The 19,796-nt window shown below is 38.8% G+C and overlaps 1 protein-coding gene across 1 annotated transcript in view; it reads right to left on the minus strand.

Moving 5' to 3' along the window:
• Tet (Ten-Eleven Translocation (TET) family protein) overlaps positions 1-19,796 on the minus strand; it is a 133,841-nt gene that overhangs the window by 98,172 nt on the left and 15,873 nt on the right. Inside the window, 1 exon segment of the mRNA XM_070208541.1 lies at positions 18,878-18,895. Coding sequence (XP_070064642.1) covers positions 18,878-18,895 — 18 coding nt within the window.

Here is a 19,796-nt window from a genome sequence, read left to right on the forward strand (position 1 = left end):
ACTGGAAAATGCGGCTTTGGATGCGACGTTTAAACAAAGAACTTAGCTGATTATAGTATTTAATTGATATGCACCTTGAATAATACTTGTCAGCTTCTGATTCAACTGATTTTTATCTATTAGTTATTAATTTATGCTTGAAAAAGGCTTAAGTACCTTTAAATACCAAAAAAGGCTGTGAATTGGGGTCAGAGCTGGCCCTTCGTATGGTTTTTGTTTCTAGACCATTCGGTATGCCGTTTAGACATTTTAGCTTTTAATTATTCTTTTAAAATTTATGAATTTACTTAGGTTGACAAAATATATGCACAATATGCCTTGAGCTCAAGCCCTGTCTGTATTTTATTATACAAACTAATGTACTTATCTTCAAATTGTCATTAGTGGAACAATAATATATTTAATCAATTCACTTTCAATATATATTTTTCCGATATATTTCGATTGCGCCTCGGCAAATATATTAATTTTTAATTTAAGCTAATAACAAGCATAATAATTTCCATTTTTTTATCCGTATAAGCTTAGGCATTAAATATCAAACTTTACTAAATCTTTATTCATATTATATTTAATATTTTATTATATGACGCAAAGAATATAAAAAACAGCGACCGGAAGTAAAAGCTGTTAAGAATCAAATGAAGAATCTTTCAAAAATAGCCAGCTCCTAGACGCAACACCAATACACGCACACACACACACGCACACGTAATCGAGTTAGTCGCAGGCGTTGCTAAGCATCCGTGTGCCACAAGGCCGACGACCTACAAAAGTCGCCTGAAATTGGGCCAAAAATAGGCAAGCACACTCACACACACACACACACACACACACACACACACACACACATTCGCACACAGCAGCTGCTTCCTGCTCCTGTATTCATTCAGCTTTTTGTTTTCCTGCCACTCACATCCTGCGCCGAGCCGCTGACAGTTTATGAGCTGCAGACGAAACTGAATCAATTTGGAAATCAATTTTTTAGTTGCCACTTTTTTTTGGTCGACTTTATTAGCGCCAACAACTGAAAACGCATGTTGGCTTAATTGCCGTTATTAGCCTTTATTTTTTGTTGTTGTTGTTGTTTTTTTTGTACTGGCTTCAACAAAGAAGTCTCGATAGCAGCTGCGACACAATAATGAGACGTAATTTGGGCTCAGATATTGTTGTTGTTGTGGCTGCCGTTTTGGACAGGCTCAAAAAGCCCGAGGGCGACAAAACTGTGCAACAGGTAGCCAACTTAAACCGCAAAGGCCACACGCACACACACACACACACACACTGGCAAGCATTTAAGAACCTGACCTAGGCCAAGTGGATTTCGGGTAGGTGCCGTCGCGCGCGCACTCAGAAAAGGCAAACAGAAATAAGCACAAAAAGTGGAGCTGAGTAGCCCTATCAAAATGCCAAAAGCCCGCACATGTAGACTGTAGACTGTTGCGCCTTTTATGACACATTTGCAGCCCGCTGCCCCCTGGCCTAAGCACAGTAGCAACAGCAGCAGCAGCAGCAGCCGCAGCAGCAGCAGACGTCGTCATCATAATGAGCAAATGGGCGCCCCATAAAAAGTTGCCAGCGCTTTTAGGCAGGGCCCAATGTGCGTGTCTGTGTGTTGTTTATACATATATAAAGATATATATACGTATGTGTGTGTGTGTGTGTGTGTGTGTGCGTGGCTTTCGGCAACCCTTCGCTTGATGTATTGCTGTACGCCTTTGGAGTGAAGACCCAACTTGTTGCTGCTGCCTTCAGTGGTTCCCTTCGCAGCGGCTGCCGACTTTGGCTGCTGCCCGCTCATCGAAACCTTTATGTGTGGACCGCCAGTCCCCCCTCGGCCCACCTGTCTACCTGTGTAGCTTTGATTACCCGAAGTTCGTTGAACTGCCTAGGCAGCCCTCGCTTTTGGCGCGTTTAATTGACAGCCTTGACCTGCTGCTGCTGCTGCTGCTGCTGCTGCTGCTGTATAAATGTGCCAAAATTATTAATTACTTCCAGACAAATGCCTGCTCGAAATTAGGCTAAGCAACCCCTTTTATTTGGGGGCCAAGAAAATGCCATGCAAAGCAGCCGCAGCATCGATTTTTCTAGCCATAACTTGATGCTGCGCGCGCCCTCGAGAACAGCAACAAAAACAATTTCAAGGTTAAACGCACCTTTCTAGAGAGAGAGAGAGAGAGTGAGAGTGAGAGAGAGACAGAGAGAGAGAGAGAGATAGAGCCAAGCTGGTGACAGGGGCACAGGGAGGCAGGCACAGGCGGAGGCACAGTCTGTACCCCGCGCATGCAATGTTAATCTTTGTTTATTTTGATTATCAGTTTCGTGGTGTTGCCCCAAAATGTGGCAGCTCTGCTGATTACCCAGTGTTGTGTCCTTGAAGCTTATGACTGTGGCGGCAGATTGCGTGACTGAAGAGCTGACTGCCTGACTGGCTGACTGGTTGACTAAATGACTGAGTGCCCAGCCTTGGCCTTCTGGTGTTAGGTGTTGAATGATTCACAGGATGCGGAGCTGCGAGCATGTCTGACGGCAGGATTTGCTGTTTGCTGGCTTATAGATACACACACACACACACACACACACATACATTTATATATATATATATACATGCACATATAGTTGGGTATATAGCATGCTTCCCATTTAGATTTCGGCTGTCTGTGCGTCTTTTATTTCGGGGGTTGACTTGTGCGTCATGGGGGTGGGTTTCATTTTGCAGTGTAATTGAAGCCAACCCTGCAGCCAGCCCTGTGCTGCTTCTATGCCTGCATAAATACACACGTATATATAGCTGCAGATACACACTCACACACACACACACACTTTGTTTGCCGATGAGGGGTGGGGGTGGGTGTTGGGGGTTGGCAAATGCGTCATCGTCAATTTGCTACACGCAATTTAGATGCGAAATTTTCAATGTCAATGCGAGGCGCATTTTTGGGGGGCGCGAAACTGGCTCGAGGTGACAATGCCGACACTTGGCTTAACTACCTTACTCAATCTCTAGCCCTCAACCGCACTTCCCCCTCTTCCACCCACTCAGACTCACCCTCTCGCTCTTTCCCTGGCTGCTGCTTTAGCTTCGAGAGCCCCCTTGAGATGTAACCATTTTGATATGTGCTAAAAAAGCTCACTTCAAACATTTACCAAGGTCAAGTTCAACCGAACGGGCTTGCGGCTGTGCGCGGCATGTGGAGTGTGGGCGGGGCAATTTGATTGTTTGTTTGTTGAGGTAGCGACTACAGCAAAAGCCAATGAAAATTGCGCGCAAAAAAGGGGCACAACACAAACATTTCATAGCTGCATTGTGACACAATTTGAATGCCAGGCTGGCGTCAAGAGGGGTGCCGCCTGCGTTGTAGTGCATCAGCTGAGGCAGCCGCAGCAGCAGCTGACTAAAGACCAGTTTTTTGCAGTGTATACGCCACCTAAATATAGATGAATTTGAGAGCAACTAAAGCTTTTGGCTATAAGGTGCATGGCTATTAAAAGGAAAGACAGACTTCTGTTGGAGTTGCAGCGATGAGCTGCTGAAAAAAAATGTCGAACTTCTCTTAAGCTCAAGGCAGAGAAACATGTCGAGCACTTCTTCAACTCAAAGCAAAGAAACATGTCGAGAATTTCTTCTTTCTTGGAAATTATTTTCTTCACTAATGAAAGCGAGCGAGCTCAAGTAAAAATGCCAAATTCTGCCAGTCGTCAAGCTGCAGACACCGTTGATATAAGTATCTGCATCTGAGGAGAAGGATTTTCCTACGGACTTAAATGTGGTCTAAGCACAGCTTCAAGCTCAACCAACCGAGAACAATTGCCTAAATGAAAGACAAAAACTAGCTGCATCGTTAAGCCTATTAAAACGTGCAAATAATAAACGACAGCTGCGCACTTTGAAGTCCGACGCATATGTATGCGAATTTTGATCCTGATGCGGTCCTCAACTAATTATGGTCCTCAACTGGCATTATGGTTGGAAAACTGTTCGATTTGGCCTAGAAAAGCTGATTGCTGCTAATGAAAGTGCATTAGCCGAGGGCCAGGCGGGCGCTGCATCAAGGATGTGGCAAGTCGGGAAATGAATTAATTTGAAATTCCATTTCGTAGATTTAATTGAGTTGAAATCAAATTAAAAGCAATTTATTTTCAACCCTCATTGCGAATTTTTTTCCTTTATTTTTTTTTTTTTGCTTTCTTCTTTCTTTGCCACAAGCCACACACACACATACAAATACACACGCACACACTATCCTTCTATGCTACGCGTGGTCTTCTGCGCTTTTCAGTTTTTCCACTGTTTCTCGTACTTTCTAAATGTGCGTGCCACGCAGCAGCCGCAGCTAAACGAAAAAAAAAAACGCACACACATATATATATTTATATATATATAGTGACATATCCATAGTCGCACCCACCCTTTAACATATCTTAGCACATAAGCATAAGCACAATTATAAACATTTCTAATATTGTAAACAAAGAGCCTGGTGATAACATCGACATTGGTCAAGATCAAACTGTCCCCCTTTGGTAGACATAAACAATTCACCCTAAATATCACGCCACTGTCAATGTTCCCATCAGAGTACTATCCCACGCATAATTGCTGACGCAGCTCAAACTTCACTCAATTTTGACTCAAACTCTCTCAAAGCGAAGTTTGCTAAGCGACCGCAACAGTTAGATAAATCAGTTCATATTCGGGAAGCAAATCTGAATGTACTCAACAAAAGTAGCCGTTAAGTGAAAATAATAAATTGAAATATATTTTTTTATAGTAACCTAACGTGTAAAACTTAATTGGCGCAGCCGGTAGGATACGTCGGGAAAAATTAAAGATCGCTAAAGGATAATTAATTCCCAGATCTAACGCACAATCGCGACCGAAAGTGTTGTCGGAGTGTAATAAAAATTTTCTCGAATACGTATCCGCACAAGAACCTTCGGGTCATTAGTAGCTTAATAATATTGACCCTTTGGGCAATAAAGCTACTACAGTTAATAACGACTGGCTTTGCATATCGTTTGATCCCTGCAATACGTTATTACTGAGTCTTTTTAAGACACACACACAAAAAAAAAAAAAAACATTTACACAATAATCCATCACAAACTTTAACTTAAAATAAAAGTGCAAAATCAAAGAACAATAAAGTTCAAACCTACAAACTCAAAACTATTCAAAAAAAAGTGTATTACACCAAGATGACAATGGAATTATCAGAACAACACCTCAACCAGGCCCTTTCACAACTTAGACAGGTGCCAAGCTTTGACGGATCAACGGATCAACTAAACGCCTTCATTAAAAGGATAGATTACATCCTACACCTGTATCCAACCCGAGATGTTAGACAACATAGCATCTTATACGGAGCCATCGAATTGCAAGTCACAGGAGATGCTCAGAGAATATCACAAAGGACAGCAGCCAACACTTGGCAGGAGCTGAGAAACGCATTGATTGAAGAATACAAAGTGCAGACACCATTTGAAGAACTCCTTCGACGCTTATACAACACGAATTACCAAGGAAACGTCCGTAAGTTCATCGAGGAGCTCGAGAATAAATCTTTTGTTATTTTAAATAAGTTAGCACTAGAAAATATACCTAGCAATACAACCCTTTATACAAATGCTATGAATAACACAATCAAAGATGTTATTACAAAAAAATTACCAGATAGGCTTTTCATGATGTTAGCCAGACACGACATTACGTCGACACAAAAACTAAAGCAAGTAGCTCAAAGAGAGGGATTATATGAAAATAGCGTTACTGAAAAACCTAAAAATAATAATGTTCAGGGAAATCCAAATAACAATCGTAGGAACATGGGAAATTATCAGCAAAATGCTAACCCAACCACCATTTCAAGTGGCTATTCCAACACGAATCAGAGTTATCACGCACAAAATAAACAGCATAATAAGTCCGAAGACAATCAGAAAGCTCACCACGAGTTCCAACAGAAATTAAGTCAAGGTAGATACCAAAATCCCTTAAACTACCAAAATCAGTCCCATTCACGCTTGAATGCACCAAACCCTCCGACTAAACGTCAAAGAGATAGTAACAGTGGGCAGATGAAAATGGATACATCCGAAAATTTTCATCAGCAAGCCTCGGAACAAACAGAAGAAATCCATTCATAAAATTGATTATGAATGACGAAGTTCTAAAATGTGTCATCGACACAGGTTCAACCATAAATCTAATGAAAACAAACCGCTTAAATTTTCCAGTTTACAACGAAACATTAAAGGTTCACACCATAAATGGTGTTATTGAATTAAAACAAAGTATACGATTAGGAGCAAGCAAAATTTGTCCGAGCAAACAAAAATTCTATATTCACGACTTCTCAGAGCATTATGATGTTCTGATTGGGAGAGAATACCTTGAGGCATGTCAAGCAAAAATAGACTATGCACAAGGATCCGTAACCTTAGGAGAATTTAACTTTTGTTTTAGATATAATGACGAAGAGGTCGAAGAGGACATGACCGCACAAGAGTGCCTTGATCCACCCTCAACAGAGGACAGACCATTTAACTTCGCTATTAATAATGAATTAATAGAAAACAATGAGTTTAGGCTAGAGCACCTAAACTCAGAAGAAAAAGAAAAAATAAAAAAAGTTTTACATGAATTTCGTGATATCCAGTACCATGAAGGTGACAATTTGACTTTCACTAGTACAATTAAACACAAAATTCTAACGAAACATGAGGACCCAATTTACAAGCGTCCATACAAATATCCTCAAATATACGATGAGGAAGTAAATAAACAAATAAGCGATATGATAAAACAAAATATCATACGTAAATCCAAATCCCCTTACTGCTCACCAGTAATAATCGTTCCAAAGAAAAACGATGCATCTGGAAAGCAAAAATTCCGGTTAGTCATAGATTACCGCAATCTCAATGAACTAACTATTAATGATAAATACCCTATCCCGATCATGGATGAAATATTAGACAAACTTGGAAAATGTCAATATTTCACAACCATTGATCTAGCCAAAGGCTTCCACCAAATCCAAATGGATCCTGGTTCAATACCCAAGACCGCATTTTCGACTAAACATGGCCATTACGAGTACACTCGCATGCCATTTGGTCTTAAGAATGCACCTGCAACGTTCCAACGTTGTATGAACAATCTCTTAGAAGATTTAATTTTTAAAGATTGTCTGGTCTACTTAGACGACATTATTATTTTTTCCACTTCATTGGAGGAACACATTTTGTCGCTACAAAAGGTATTTAAGAAGCTTAGAGAAGCTAACTTAAAACTACAGTTGGATAAATGCGAGTTTATGAGAAAAGAAACTGAATTTCTCGGTCACATCATCACAACTGAGGGTATAAAACCAAATCCCAACAAGATACAAGCAATTGTCAAATTCCCAATTCCAAAAACCCCAAAAGAAATTAAATCATTTCTAGGATTATGTGGTTTCTATAGGAAATTTATACCAAATTTCGCTAATATAGTAAAACCATTAACACTTAAATTAAAAAAGGGAGCAAAAATCAATATAAAAGACAGAGACTACGAGCTAGCGTTTGAAAAGCTAAAAGTACTCATAACATCCGACCCAATTTTAATATACCCTAACTTCGAAAAACCATTTTCATTAACTACAGACGCGAGTAATATGGCAATAGGGGCCGTCCTTTCGCAAGAGCATAAGCCTATATGCTATGCAAGTAGAACTCTCAACGAGCATGAGTTAAATTATTCAACGATTGAAAAAGAATTATTAGCAATCGTTTGGGCCACTAAATACTTTAGGTCCTATCTCTTTGGTCGACAATTTCAAATCCTTAGTGATCACAGACCACTCGTCTGGTTAAATAATATGAAAGAACCTAACATGAAATTACAAAGGTGGAAGATCAAGCTAAATGAGTTTGATTTCCAAATTAAATACGTCCCAGGAAAAGAAAATTATGTGGCAGATGCTCTGTCCAGAATTCAATTAAACGAAAACTTCTTAGGCGAAGATACAATTAGCACAAGAGCAACAATACATAGTGCTCAAGAAGACAACAGTAACCATTTACAAATCACAGAAAGACCACTTAATTATTATAATCGACAAATAGAATTTGAAAAAGGAACCGAGAACGAAACAAAAGTTACGAATTACTTTCACAAAACCAACATAAAAATTACGTACAAAGACATGACTAATACGCATGCCAAAGAATTAATAAAAGAATACTTATGCACAAAGAAAAGTGTGCTATACTTCCACAACGAAGCAGATTTTCCAATTTTTCAAGAAGCCTACTTAGAAATAATAAGTCCAAATAATTCAACAAAGGCAATGAAAACTAGTACAAAATTAATAGACCTTCAAACATACGCAGAATTCAAAGAATTAATATTAAAAAAGCACAAAGAATTATTACATCCAGGAATTGAAAAAACTATTAATTGGTTCAAAGAAACCCACTATTTCCCAGATTATCAAAATCTAATTCAAAATCTAATAAATGAATGTGAGATTTGCAACATCGCAAAAACAGAACACAGAGATACAAAATTAACTTTCGAAATAACTCCGGAAATCGCTAATATCCGAGAAAAATATGTAATGGATTTTTACATAGTAGGAGATAAACAATTTTTATCTTGCATTGATATCTATTCAAAATTTGCATCATTAATAGAAATAAAAAGTAGAGACTGGCTAGAAACCAAACGAGCTATATTACAAGTGTTCAACCAAATGGGTAAACCCATCGAAATAAAGGCAGACAAAGACTCAGCTTTTATGTGCACAGCTTTACAATTATGGCTAAAATCAGAAGCAGTAAATATTAATATAACCACTAGTAAAAACGGTATATCCGACGTAGAACGATTTCATAAGACAGTTAACGAAAAACTAAGAATCATTAACAGCGACTCAGACGTCGAAAATAAACTTACAAAATTTGAAACTATACTCTACACGTACAATCATAAAACAAAGCACAAAACGACTAACAGAACACCAGCGGACATATTCATATATGCAGGTACACCAGAGTATGACACTCAAGCTAATAAAGAAAAACTAATAAATAACCTCAACAAAAACCGAAGAAACTTTTAACAATTTAATTGAACAAAGTAAAGAATTCAATAACCTTATACAAATCGAATACCTAGTAGAAAAATTAAACAGAGAAATAAACGGCTTAAAAATAGCCAAACGTAGCAAAAGAGGTTTAGTTAACATAGTAGGAACAGCATATAAATACTTATTTGGAACATTAAATCAAGAAGACAAAGCAGAAATTGAACAAAAAATAAGCAACTTAGCAGAAAACAGCGTTCAGGTTAACGAATTAAATTACATAATAGAAGCTATAAACAAAGGAATAGAAATCATGAACGAACTAGATCAAGAGAAACAAAAAGGAAAGAAATTAGATATCCTTATATTTAACTTACAACACTTTACAGAATATATAGAAGACATTGAGATGGGAATGCAGCTCACAAGATTAGGAATTTTTAACCCAAAATTACTAAAACATGACTATTTGTTGCATGTTAATTCTGAGAAATTGTTGAATACAAAAACTTCCACTTGGTTTAAATCAGATACAAACGAAATACTGATAATATCCCATATTCCTCGAGAAATAATAAAAAGCCCGGTATTCGAAATAATTCCATACCCGGATGAAAATAATAATATTTTGACAGAAATAGCTCATGAAAAATATTTTACCCAAGATAAAAAAGTTTATAGCAGAGAAACAAAAAAATTAATTAATAATGAATGTTTAACAGGAATTTTAAACCAAATAACATCAGAATGTAGTTATACTAAAATTTTGCAAAATTTTCAAATCAACTACATAGAACCAAATATAATTTTAACTTGGAATTTACCAAAAACTATATTAAACCATAATTGTATAAATAACGAAATAACAATAGAAGGAAACAATATAATAAAAATCTTTAATTGTTCATTGCAAATTAATGAAATTTCAATTTCAAACAATATGTTAGATTATACTCAAAGCATTTACGTAAGCAATGATGTTATAAAATTAGAACCACTTTCGTTTGTACAAACGAAACAAATTATAAATGCACATACAAAATTTAACAATGTATTCCAGATAATTACAATAACCATATTTGTAATCATATTAATAAGTTTAACACTGTATTTGACATATAAGTTCAAAAGCATACCTAAGAAATTAATTATAAAATATAAAAAACCCAAAGTAGAAGAAACACCTACAATAATAGGAGATATACCAATTGTAAAAGAAGAAAATGTTACACTATATCCAAACTTAAACACCTGAGGACAGGCACTTTTCTAATGGTTGGGGGAGTGACATATCCATAGTCGCACCCACCCTTTAACATATCTTAGCACATAAGCATAAGCACAATTATAAACATTTCTAATATTGTAAACAAAGAGCCTGGTGATAACATCGACATTGGTCAAGATCAAACTGTCCCCCTTTGGTAGACATAAACAATTCACCCTAAATATCACGCCACTGTCAATGTTCCCATCAGAGTACTATCCCACGCATAATTGCTGACGCAGCTCAAACTTCACTCAATTTTGACTCAAACTCTCTCAAAGCGAAGTTTGCTAAGCGACCGCAACAGTTAGATAAATCAGTTCATATTCGGGAAGCAAATCTGAATGTACTCAACAAAAGTAGCCGTTAAGTGAAAATAATAAATTGAAATATATTTTTTTATAGTAACCTAACGTGTAAAACTTAATTATATATATATATAGAAAATAAAAATAAGGAAAGAAGTGAAGTAAAATGAAATAAAACTCTGTTTTGGACGCGTTTTGGGGTTGCAAATTATTTCAATGCCTGCATTTTGCCAGAGCTGCGAGGAAAATCGATAAAAATGTGCCGCATCGTTGGACCGACTGTCCGTCGCTTGGCCTGACTGTGCCGCCCCGGAGACGATGCCCGCACTTTTCTATATGTGTATATATACACATACATCTGGTTAATCTGCAGGCCTAGCTGCATTTGCTAGTCAGTCAGTTTTTGGGAGGCGTGGCAGCGTAAGCTGGGGGCTGCGGCTGTGATGTTGCATTAATTTTTAATTTGTCGCGTGATACAGCCAAAAATGATTTATGCATTCGGCATTTGCCAAGCTTGTGCACAAATTAAAAAGCCATTGCACTTGCATATCAAATAAGAACAACAACAACAGCAACAACAACAACAACTTTATACAGTTGAACAATTCAAATTATGCAGCTAAAAAGCAAATTGTAGAAAAAAGTTTTCGCATTTGGTTCGACAGGCGGGCAACAAGAAATGCAAATAATGCGCTCCAGTTGACAGAGCGAGCTGCAAATTGCATTTGGGTGAGAGTGAAACAACAACAACAACAACAACAAAACCATCAACGCCCATTCGAAAAATTGACCAAATAGAAGCAAAAAACCAGCTGCAAGCAGAGAGAGCTCAACTCAGCTTGCTTTGAGCCAACAAAAATTTGGTTTAATTTGGCAGCAGCGCGAAAAGTTTCTTGTTCAGCTTCGATGCAGTCGCAGTCGCAGCTGCTGATACTGCATCGCATCTGAAGGATCGAGAAAGGATGTGCGCATTTTATAGAGAACATGTGAAAGCATCACAGACGACACGGAACGGTTCAAGGCCTAAACAGATTTTCATACAAGCTTCATAGTTGGAAATAATTATTACATTACGTTAAGGCTTATTTTTCAATAACAAATTATTTTCATATTAATTATTATGAGAATATACGAATATATAATCCTTTATGATAAAATTTTCTGTCTGTCAATAGAAAAACTATACATCATTCATTTAGATAGAATTGCATTTGCCTTAAACAAGAATACCTATCTATTCTCTGACATGAACCGAATCAGAATTAACTTCAAAATTTGCAGCGAAATTTGAAGCGAATTAAACAAAATACATTTTAAAGCCAAACTTTGCAGTTAACCATATTTGGTAGCTGCCTGTTTTGGATAGAAAACAAATTTAGCCTGCATTTTGTATAAGAAAATATTTAAGACTAACAATATTTTCCGTACAACAGGCAATTGCAGATTGAAGACTATATTAATTCATTAAAAGTTTGACAAATGCGTAAAATCGGTTTCTGCAAGGGAACCCAAGGAGCTGCAGAGTATCTTAAAGTCGTAGCCGAAGTTGCTGTTGCATGGACTTTTGTTATTGTTGTTGCTGCAGCAGTTGCTGCAGCAGTTGCTGGTGGCTCAGTAAAAGTGGCTTTTGTACGTACAATGACCTACCAACACATAAAAAATGCAAAAAGTGGCAAGGCAGAGGCAGCAACTGTGTGAGTCGCGCGCTTAAATATGCAAAGGCTGCTGACGAGGTTGGGTCTCCCATGCTGCAAAGGATGCCAGTGCAAAAGATGTTGCTGCCGCTGCTGTCGCTGCTGCTGCTGCTGCTGCTGCTGCCAATGCTAGCCCCAAAGGCGAAAGTTTCTCAACAGCAGAACGGCAACAACTCAATCCCGGGCAATGGTTGCGGGCTGGCGATGCTTGTGTGCAAGGATTCTGGCGTAACTTCAATAATAGTCAAGTGCAGTGGAGCGTTCTGTCAGCTGCAGCGCCACTTGGCGCCTCCTCATGGCCATCCTTAAGCTGAAAATCAAAGCTGCGCTTCTCCCCTTGGCAGCAGTTCGCCATTTTATTTGCACTCGTTGCTTTGGCATTTTTATTTTTTTGAAGCGGCTCCGGCAACATCTTTTGGCCAGCACGCGTACGTTGTGGATGTGTGTGTGTGTGTGTGTGTCCGTGTAAATTTTGCATTTACCCTTGGCAAGGACTTTTGCCAAAGCATGGAAAGCCAACACAGCAGCAGCAGCGAAAGCAAAAAGTTTTATTTGCACAGTTTTCTTTTTCTTAAACTTTTGTTGTGTGCCACACCGAGCCCGCTCCGCACCCGTTCTGCCCAGTGTAAAATGCTTGCTTGCAATTTGTACAAACAAGTTTACATACAATATATATAATATATATATATATATATATATATATATATATATATGTATATACTTGTAGCATATATGTGCTTGAATCTGATGCTGCTGCTGATACATAAGCAAGTGGCAAAGGCGTTAGCTGAAAAGTGTAGCATACTTTCGAGCGCCGCTTAGAAAACTCTTCGCCCCCCACAAAAGAACGGAACATTTTTATAATTAACAACGACAAAGTGGCTCAGCAGCAGCAACAACATGAAAGTCAGCATCAGTTTATCAAAGGCGACAATCGCAAAAGCAGCTGCCAACTTGCTTTGGGGGGCCGCAAGAAATAGAAATGCAAGTGTCTACATATGTGTGTGTGTGTGTGTGGGGCAACTGCAACGATGAGGGAAATGCCAAGTACATACCTCATATATGTGCGTATGTATAGATGTATTTTAGGGTGCTGTCGCCTGCAATGCAAATATTTGCTTCAACTACTTGCGTGCAGGCAAAGGCAGCTGAGGAAGACGCACATTTGCCGAAGCTGGCTGCGACATGCTGCAGCATGTGCAGCAACTTGCAGTTGTTCAAGTGTTTGAAGGCAATGCTGCTGAAGAAGAAGAATAATAATAATAAGCAGCAGAAGTAGCAGCAGAAGGCATTGCAATGCGCCGTGTACGCTGGCGTATACGCAATATGCGTAAGCTTCAAAGAGCTGCGCCAAAGGCGGCAGGTGGCAGGCGCCTGGGTGTGGGTGCGTGTGTGTGCGTATGTGAAGTGTGTTGCTTTATTTGCACATGTTTCCGTTCGAGCTAACAGCATTTCATATGCTGCTGCTGCTGCTGCTGCTGCTGTGCGTGCCGAGCTTTGCTTCATTTTGTTTTGTGGCTCAAAAAGAGTGCGTGCGCGTATTTCTAAGTGTGTGTGTGCCAGTGTGTGTGAGTGTGTGTGCCAGTGTGTGTGTGTGCATATTTATGCGTATTTGTTTGCATAGCTGATGATGTGCCAGCAACAATAACAACAACAACTTTACTTTATGCATGCGTGTGCGTCGCCCCTTTTGGCCAAAGTTGTTGCTGTTGCTGGCTCCGCAGGACTCTTGGCTGGCGATATCCTTGCGCGTGCAATTAGAGAACTTTCAGAGCGCAGCAGAGCTGCAACTTTGGGCTTGTAAATGCAGCTAGCGCTAAATTGTTTGTTAGCACGTGTGTGTGTATGTGTGAGTGTGTGTGAGTGTGTGTGTGTGTGAATGCGTGCTAAGTGCAAAGTTCTGCTGTTGTGTTTGCTACACTGCAGCGTTTTTATGTAAGGCATCATTTCGAGCAACAACAACAACAACAACAACAGCAGCAACAACAACAACAACTATTGCCAGCTACGTGACGTGAAATTTTTTAGCGCATGTTATGTGCAGGTTTTTGTTGTTTTGTTGCTGTCGTTGTTTTGTTGCTGCCTTTTTGAAAACATTTCTTTATAATTTTTTTTTTTTGCAGCTTTCTTCGTTTTTATGCCCGTGCTCTTTGCTCTAAACCACCCCAACACAGCAGCAGCAGCGCCCGTTAAGGGATGTTTATGCACGCCAGGACTTTCGTACTTTAGTAAATGACTTGACTTGTTTGACTGCGTTGCCCGGCACCCAAGCCAAGGAGCCAAGCAGGACCAGGGCCAGGACCAGGCAGGCGCAACTTTTAGTTGGACTCAAAGTCAAAATACGGTAAGAAAAAATCCGAGAAAATTAAATTGATTTTTCTTCTTTTTTTTCGCTCTTAGCCAAAAGTTTTCTGAAGCGCGTGAAATGTATTGGAAAAATGTATTGCCAGCTAATTTCCTAGTTTAGCAAACACGTTACAGCGCTGATTGGAATTGAAAATGGAAATGCCCGGCAACTCTTTCGCTGGAAGAGATATTCGCGCTGGCAGAGCGCATCGAATTTATTGTTTCAATTATGTTTTCAATTTGCGCCGACAAACAAAAGCCGCGAAATGCAAAAAAAAAGGAAGAGGCTCTCAGCTATAAATAAAAATAAATAGGAAAAACAACACGAAATTTTCATCTTGCTGTCTTTTTTTTTTTGTTATTGTTGTAGCTGTTGTTTGTTTGTTGTCAGGTTCAGGCGCGGAATCGAATATGGCGTGAGTAACAGCCGCTGCCTCCAGTACCCCAGTTGCCCCGCCCCAATCCACGAAAGTTATTGAAAGTAAACATGAGAAAATATACTGCCGGAAAATACAAAAATTGTATTCTAAACTCAACGCGTAATGCATGCGAAATTGTCTCAAATATTATTTAAGAAAATTAAATTGAATTTACAACAGTGCGAGGGCTCACAGGAAAAGCAAAAATAAAGAAAACGCAATATGGAATATTAGGATATCCTATAGAAAGGGAGCTAAGCATTGTGGCATATACGTTTAGAAGTAGAGAATATCTGGTTGGGATTGTGCTTTGCATGGCAGATTATATTCCTACTATATATAAAGGGTAAGCACTAACAAAATCCATAATAATAGGCTGTGACTTCATGCATTTGCTTGATAGATAAATAAAGTTATTATCTAGAATTAAATTATAGGCGAGTCCATTTAATATATATTAACATTCAGCTAAAGGAAAGGTAGATAAATAAAGGCTGTAAGCCGGGCTAGCACTGAGCCGGTTCAAGCTAAAAGTTACAATATATATTAATAGTTTACATTTTCTAGTCTCAACCGAAAAGAGTTATTTATGTTTCTGCTAAATCTCCCTCTTAGACTCATAGTCCCTTATGCCCAAAGAGCATATATGTCACAGGGTATATAAACAAGAACGTAACAACGTCGCAAACGCAATGATAACATAAAATAATCAAAAATCGATTTCAAAGTGCGGCTTTGTTTTTGTAACAATATGCCAAAAATCTGCTGCTTGTTGTTGTTGTCAAAATGCAATCAAAAGATATGCCATGTTGTTGTTGTTGTTGTTGTTGTTTGTGCTGCTTGATAGGCACTTTGGGAGCAAACTTTTACTTCAGCTTTTTCATATTCGCTTGATTTTTCTTCTTTTTGTTTGGAAGGGGAAGGAGCTGCAACATTTTTGAAAATTGAAAATGTCGTTCTCTTATTTGTTTCCATTCAGATTCGGGCTGACTTGGCGCTTAAATGGATTTACGAAACACGAAACACCCCAAATTCGTGTGTGTGTGTGTGCGTGTGTGTTTTGCCTTATGGGCTTAATTTGAGCTCTTATTTAGTTTTGGCTGCAATTAGGCGCCCGCCACGTAACCTGTAACCTGCTGACCCTCTAAGCTAACAGCTGAAACACCCAACACTTGTGTCCACATGTGTGTGGCATTATTTAGCTATGTGCGCAACCCCTTTGCTGTTTAGCTGACAAACGCTTCGTTTCATTCGGTTGCTGGGGTGCCAGGTTGTTGCCGCAATGCCAGAGACCGAAGGGTCGCACTCTCAACGAATCGGTCAAGCTGAAAAATGTGCTGCAATTGCACCTTGCACACACACACACACACACAAACATGCGCACACACACATTGGGAGAAAACCAACAAGTACAAATGAGATGCTTGCAACTGTTCGACCCGAAAGATGCTACGCACTGTTTCTGTTACCAAAATTGTTTGTGAAAAATGTCGGGCATAAAACACAAACTCATTTGAGTTAAAATTCAATTTCAATACTTTTGCAAATATTTTGTAATAAGCGCCATTTAGAATTGTATTACAAATCCTTTTTCCTACTTCTTGGAACAATCGATTCTGGGAATGTAATTCGTATGCAAAAAGATCTTGAAGAGATGATATTTATGATAGGAGCTGTTTGTCATCGGAAGCTTTCACTGTATATTCGCTGTCTATTCGTTATGTTATAAGATCTGTTCGTCATAGGGAACTTTTACTGTATTTTCGCTGCTTCTGTGGCCTGTTACATGTCCAATTATTGAAGTAGATATGCAATGTGCTTGTCGCTCTTGTTTTGCAGGGTATTTAAGCCAGTTGCCCTGACCGTTTCGGCCATGCATCGTTGATATTTAAATTGAGCCAACGGACAGTAAAATGCGCCGCTTGCAGGGCGAGGTTCATTTCAAAAATAGAAATGTAAAAAGGGTTAAATGTGCTAATATGTGTATGTTTCTCTGTGTGTGTGTGTGTGTGTGTTTCTGTATCCTGTATCCTTGAAATGCAACGCATGGTCGCAAGCGGAAAAATATATTCGCTCTTTTTCGTGTCAGTCCGATTATCTATCTCTCTCTCTCTCTCTCGCTCTCTCTCTCTCTCTCTCTCTCTCTCGCTGTTTGCTGTCTCATTCTTGGTTGCCCCAGCAATTAGCGGGCGTATTTGCTATTTTTGGCTCTGAGCTGTCACTTGCTATTGTTTTTGTCGTTGTTGTTGTTGTTGTTGTTTATTAATAAACAATAACCCGAATGCTTAATTGCATATCTATTTACTGCCAGCTGCTGCTTGTTAACCTCGTTTGCAGCAGTTAAACTGCACCCTTTAAACTGCAACCCACCCAACCCTTGGCCTTCATTATCGTGCTCCTCTACCTTCCATTTTTTTTTGTCTCTGGCTTTCCTTGCAGCTTGTCTCATTAAAATGAGCAAATGCGAAAATCATTTGCACTGCAATTTTTAACGCCAAGTGAAAATGCAGTGGCGCATTTTCTGCTCGTTAGTGTGCGTGCACGCGCACTTCTGTATGTGTGTGAGAGAGAGAGTAGACAATGCGGTACTTTTGTCCTTTAACTAGTTACAAGGATAAGGCATGAGGCGTCTTGGCCACTGGGCTTAGCCTTGTGTTGGCCGAGGTTTGCCGTTTGCCATGCAAATTCTCCATTAAGTATACGCAGCGTTGCGTCGCTTGCACAATTATGTAACATTCATTTGCATTTAGTGCTCTGCTGCCGCGCTGTTGTCGCATTCAATGTGCGCTTAACAAGGATGTGAAAATTTATTTATTAAAATTTAACAACGCATTATAATCAGCGCAGATTTATATAAATGTGCCTGGGCACACATGTGCTTGCATATACACACAGTTTCGACTAGTCGAATGAATGATTGTCATCAACAACCACCAGCAGCAGCAGAAGCAGCAGCAGCAGCAGCCCATCAACAACCATCGTGTACATATGCAGCCGTCGAGGCAACGGCAGCAAATCATTTTCATGAATACAACAACAACAACAGCAACAAAGGCAACTACAACCCAAAAGCATTCAATTGCACAGACAGACAGACAACACACACACACACAGACTCCAGCATATAGGCATAGAATTGCACCAACACACACATAATCGTTTTATTATTTAATTTATGCGCTTGATAAAAAAAAAAAAACAATGTGCTGGTAAAAAACCAAATGAGAGACAGAGAGAATCTGCCACACAAAGCGAAGAGCACATAGATAGACAGCAGCTTCAACAGATACATAGATACATTTGCCGAAAACAATGAGAAACTAAAAAAGAGTTATTTGCATAATATTTTATAGGGGTACATTCGGGCACTCAGCGCACGCCTCAGACATTATGCTCAAGGTCAAATAGCTCAAGAAATTATATAAAAATCTTACACACATTCTGTGATCCGAAAACTGTGATGATAGCCAAGCTATTCCTAAGCTAAAGCCCCTGATAAAAATGAATTAGCTATAATTCGTTTATACACAAATCGAAGCATAAGCTTGATAAGACCTCAAGCCACACAATTCATATTACTATGCCTTGCATGTCTATAAAACTTCACGAACTTCTTGGAATCGTTTACTATCTTATCTTGTTAATTGTGTTATCTAATGGCTGATTGTGTTAAGTAAATTTAAATGTGTTTAGTTATGTTTATAAATGAAATGCAAATAAATGTGTTAAATAATATACAAACATGGTATCAAATGTGAATACATACGGGTTTGGCTTTGGGTTCCTGCAATTAAATAAAAAAAATGTATGTAAATCATGTGTGCACGGCATAAAATTATAAAAAATGCAATTTGTAATTAAAATTAAGAGCAATTGAAAGAACACCTGCCTATTTATGCAGAGAGAAAAAAAAATCTGAATTAATGCACACTCGAAAAAGCTTTTTATAACATGTGCATTAATATAAATAAAACCCTCTAATTGGCTGTCATGACAGCAGCAACCTATACTCGAGTGTGCAGAGCCATTCGCAATGATTCGAATTAAATGAGCCAACTAAAAATAATATAATCCAAACAGAAAATAACAAAAAAGGACCATATACCATAGAGGACCAATGACAGGCATTTATGAAATAGAGTTTTAATTTGAAAACACAGAGCCAGAGAGATGGATAAATTCATATATATATATATATATATAAATGAATATAAATACATATGTGTGTGTAAAGAGCATATCTCTCATATATGGTAAACTGTGGACTTTAGTTGGACATAAGCTGCTTAAAAGTTGCACTCCTCCTCCCCCCCACAAATAGTTTTGTCTATCGTATATGTTAATATCTTGATGTACATGGGATATTTACTTATAAGCGTGCGTGCATTAAATATGAATATATCAGAGTGAGCACGGAGCAAAGTAAGTGCAGCAGAAATACGGCACGTTTGTTGTAAATCCTAGAGAACAGGACAAAGCAGTCGCAGCCGGAGCTCAGGCTGAGGCTCAGCAAAGAAAAACAGGAAAAATAAAAGGAACAATGCGAGCAGATGTGCAGGCAACCGAGAAACAAATGCAGATGTTTGCCTCTATCTGTGTACGTGTGTGTGTGTGTGTATTCGACAGATGAATATGCATTTGGAGCAGCGCAAAGGAAATAAAACAAAAATTCAATCGGATTTGTG

Source organism: Drosophila virilis, chromosome 3, assembly GCF_030788295.1.
Source record: "Drosophila virilis strain 15010-1051.87 chromosome 3, Dvir_AGI_RSII-ME, whole genome shotgun sequence".
NCBI classification, from domain to species: Eukaryota; Metazoa; Arthropoda; class Insecta; order Diptera; family Drosophilidae; genus Drosophila; species Drosophila virilis.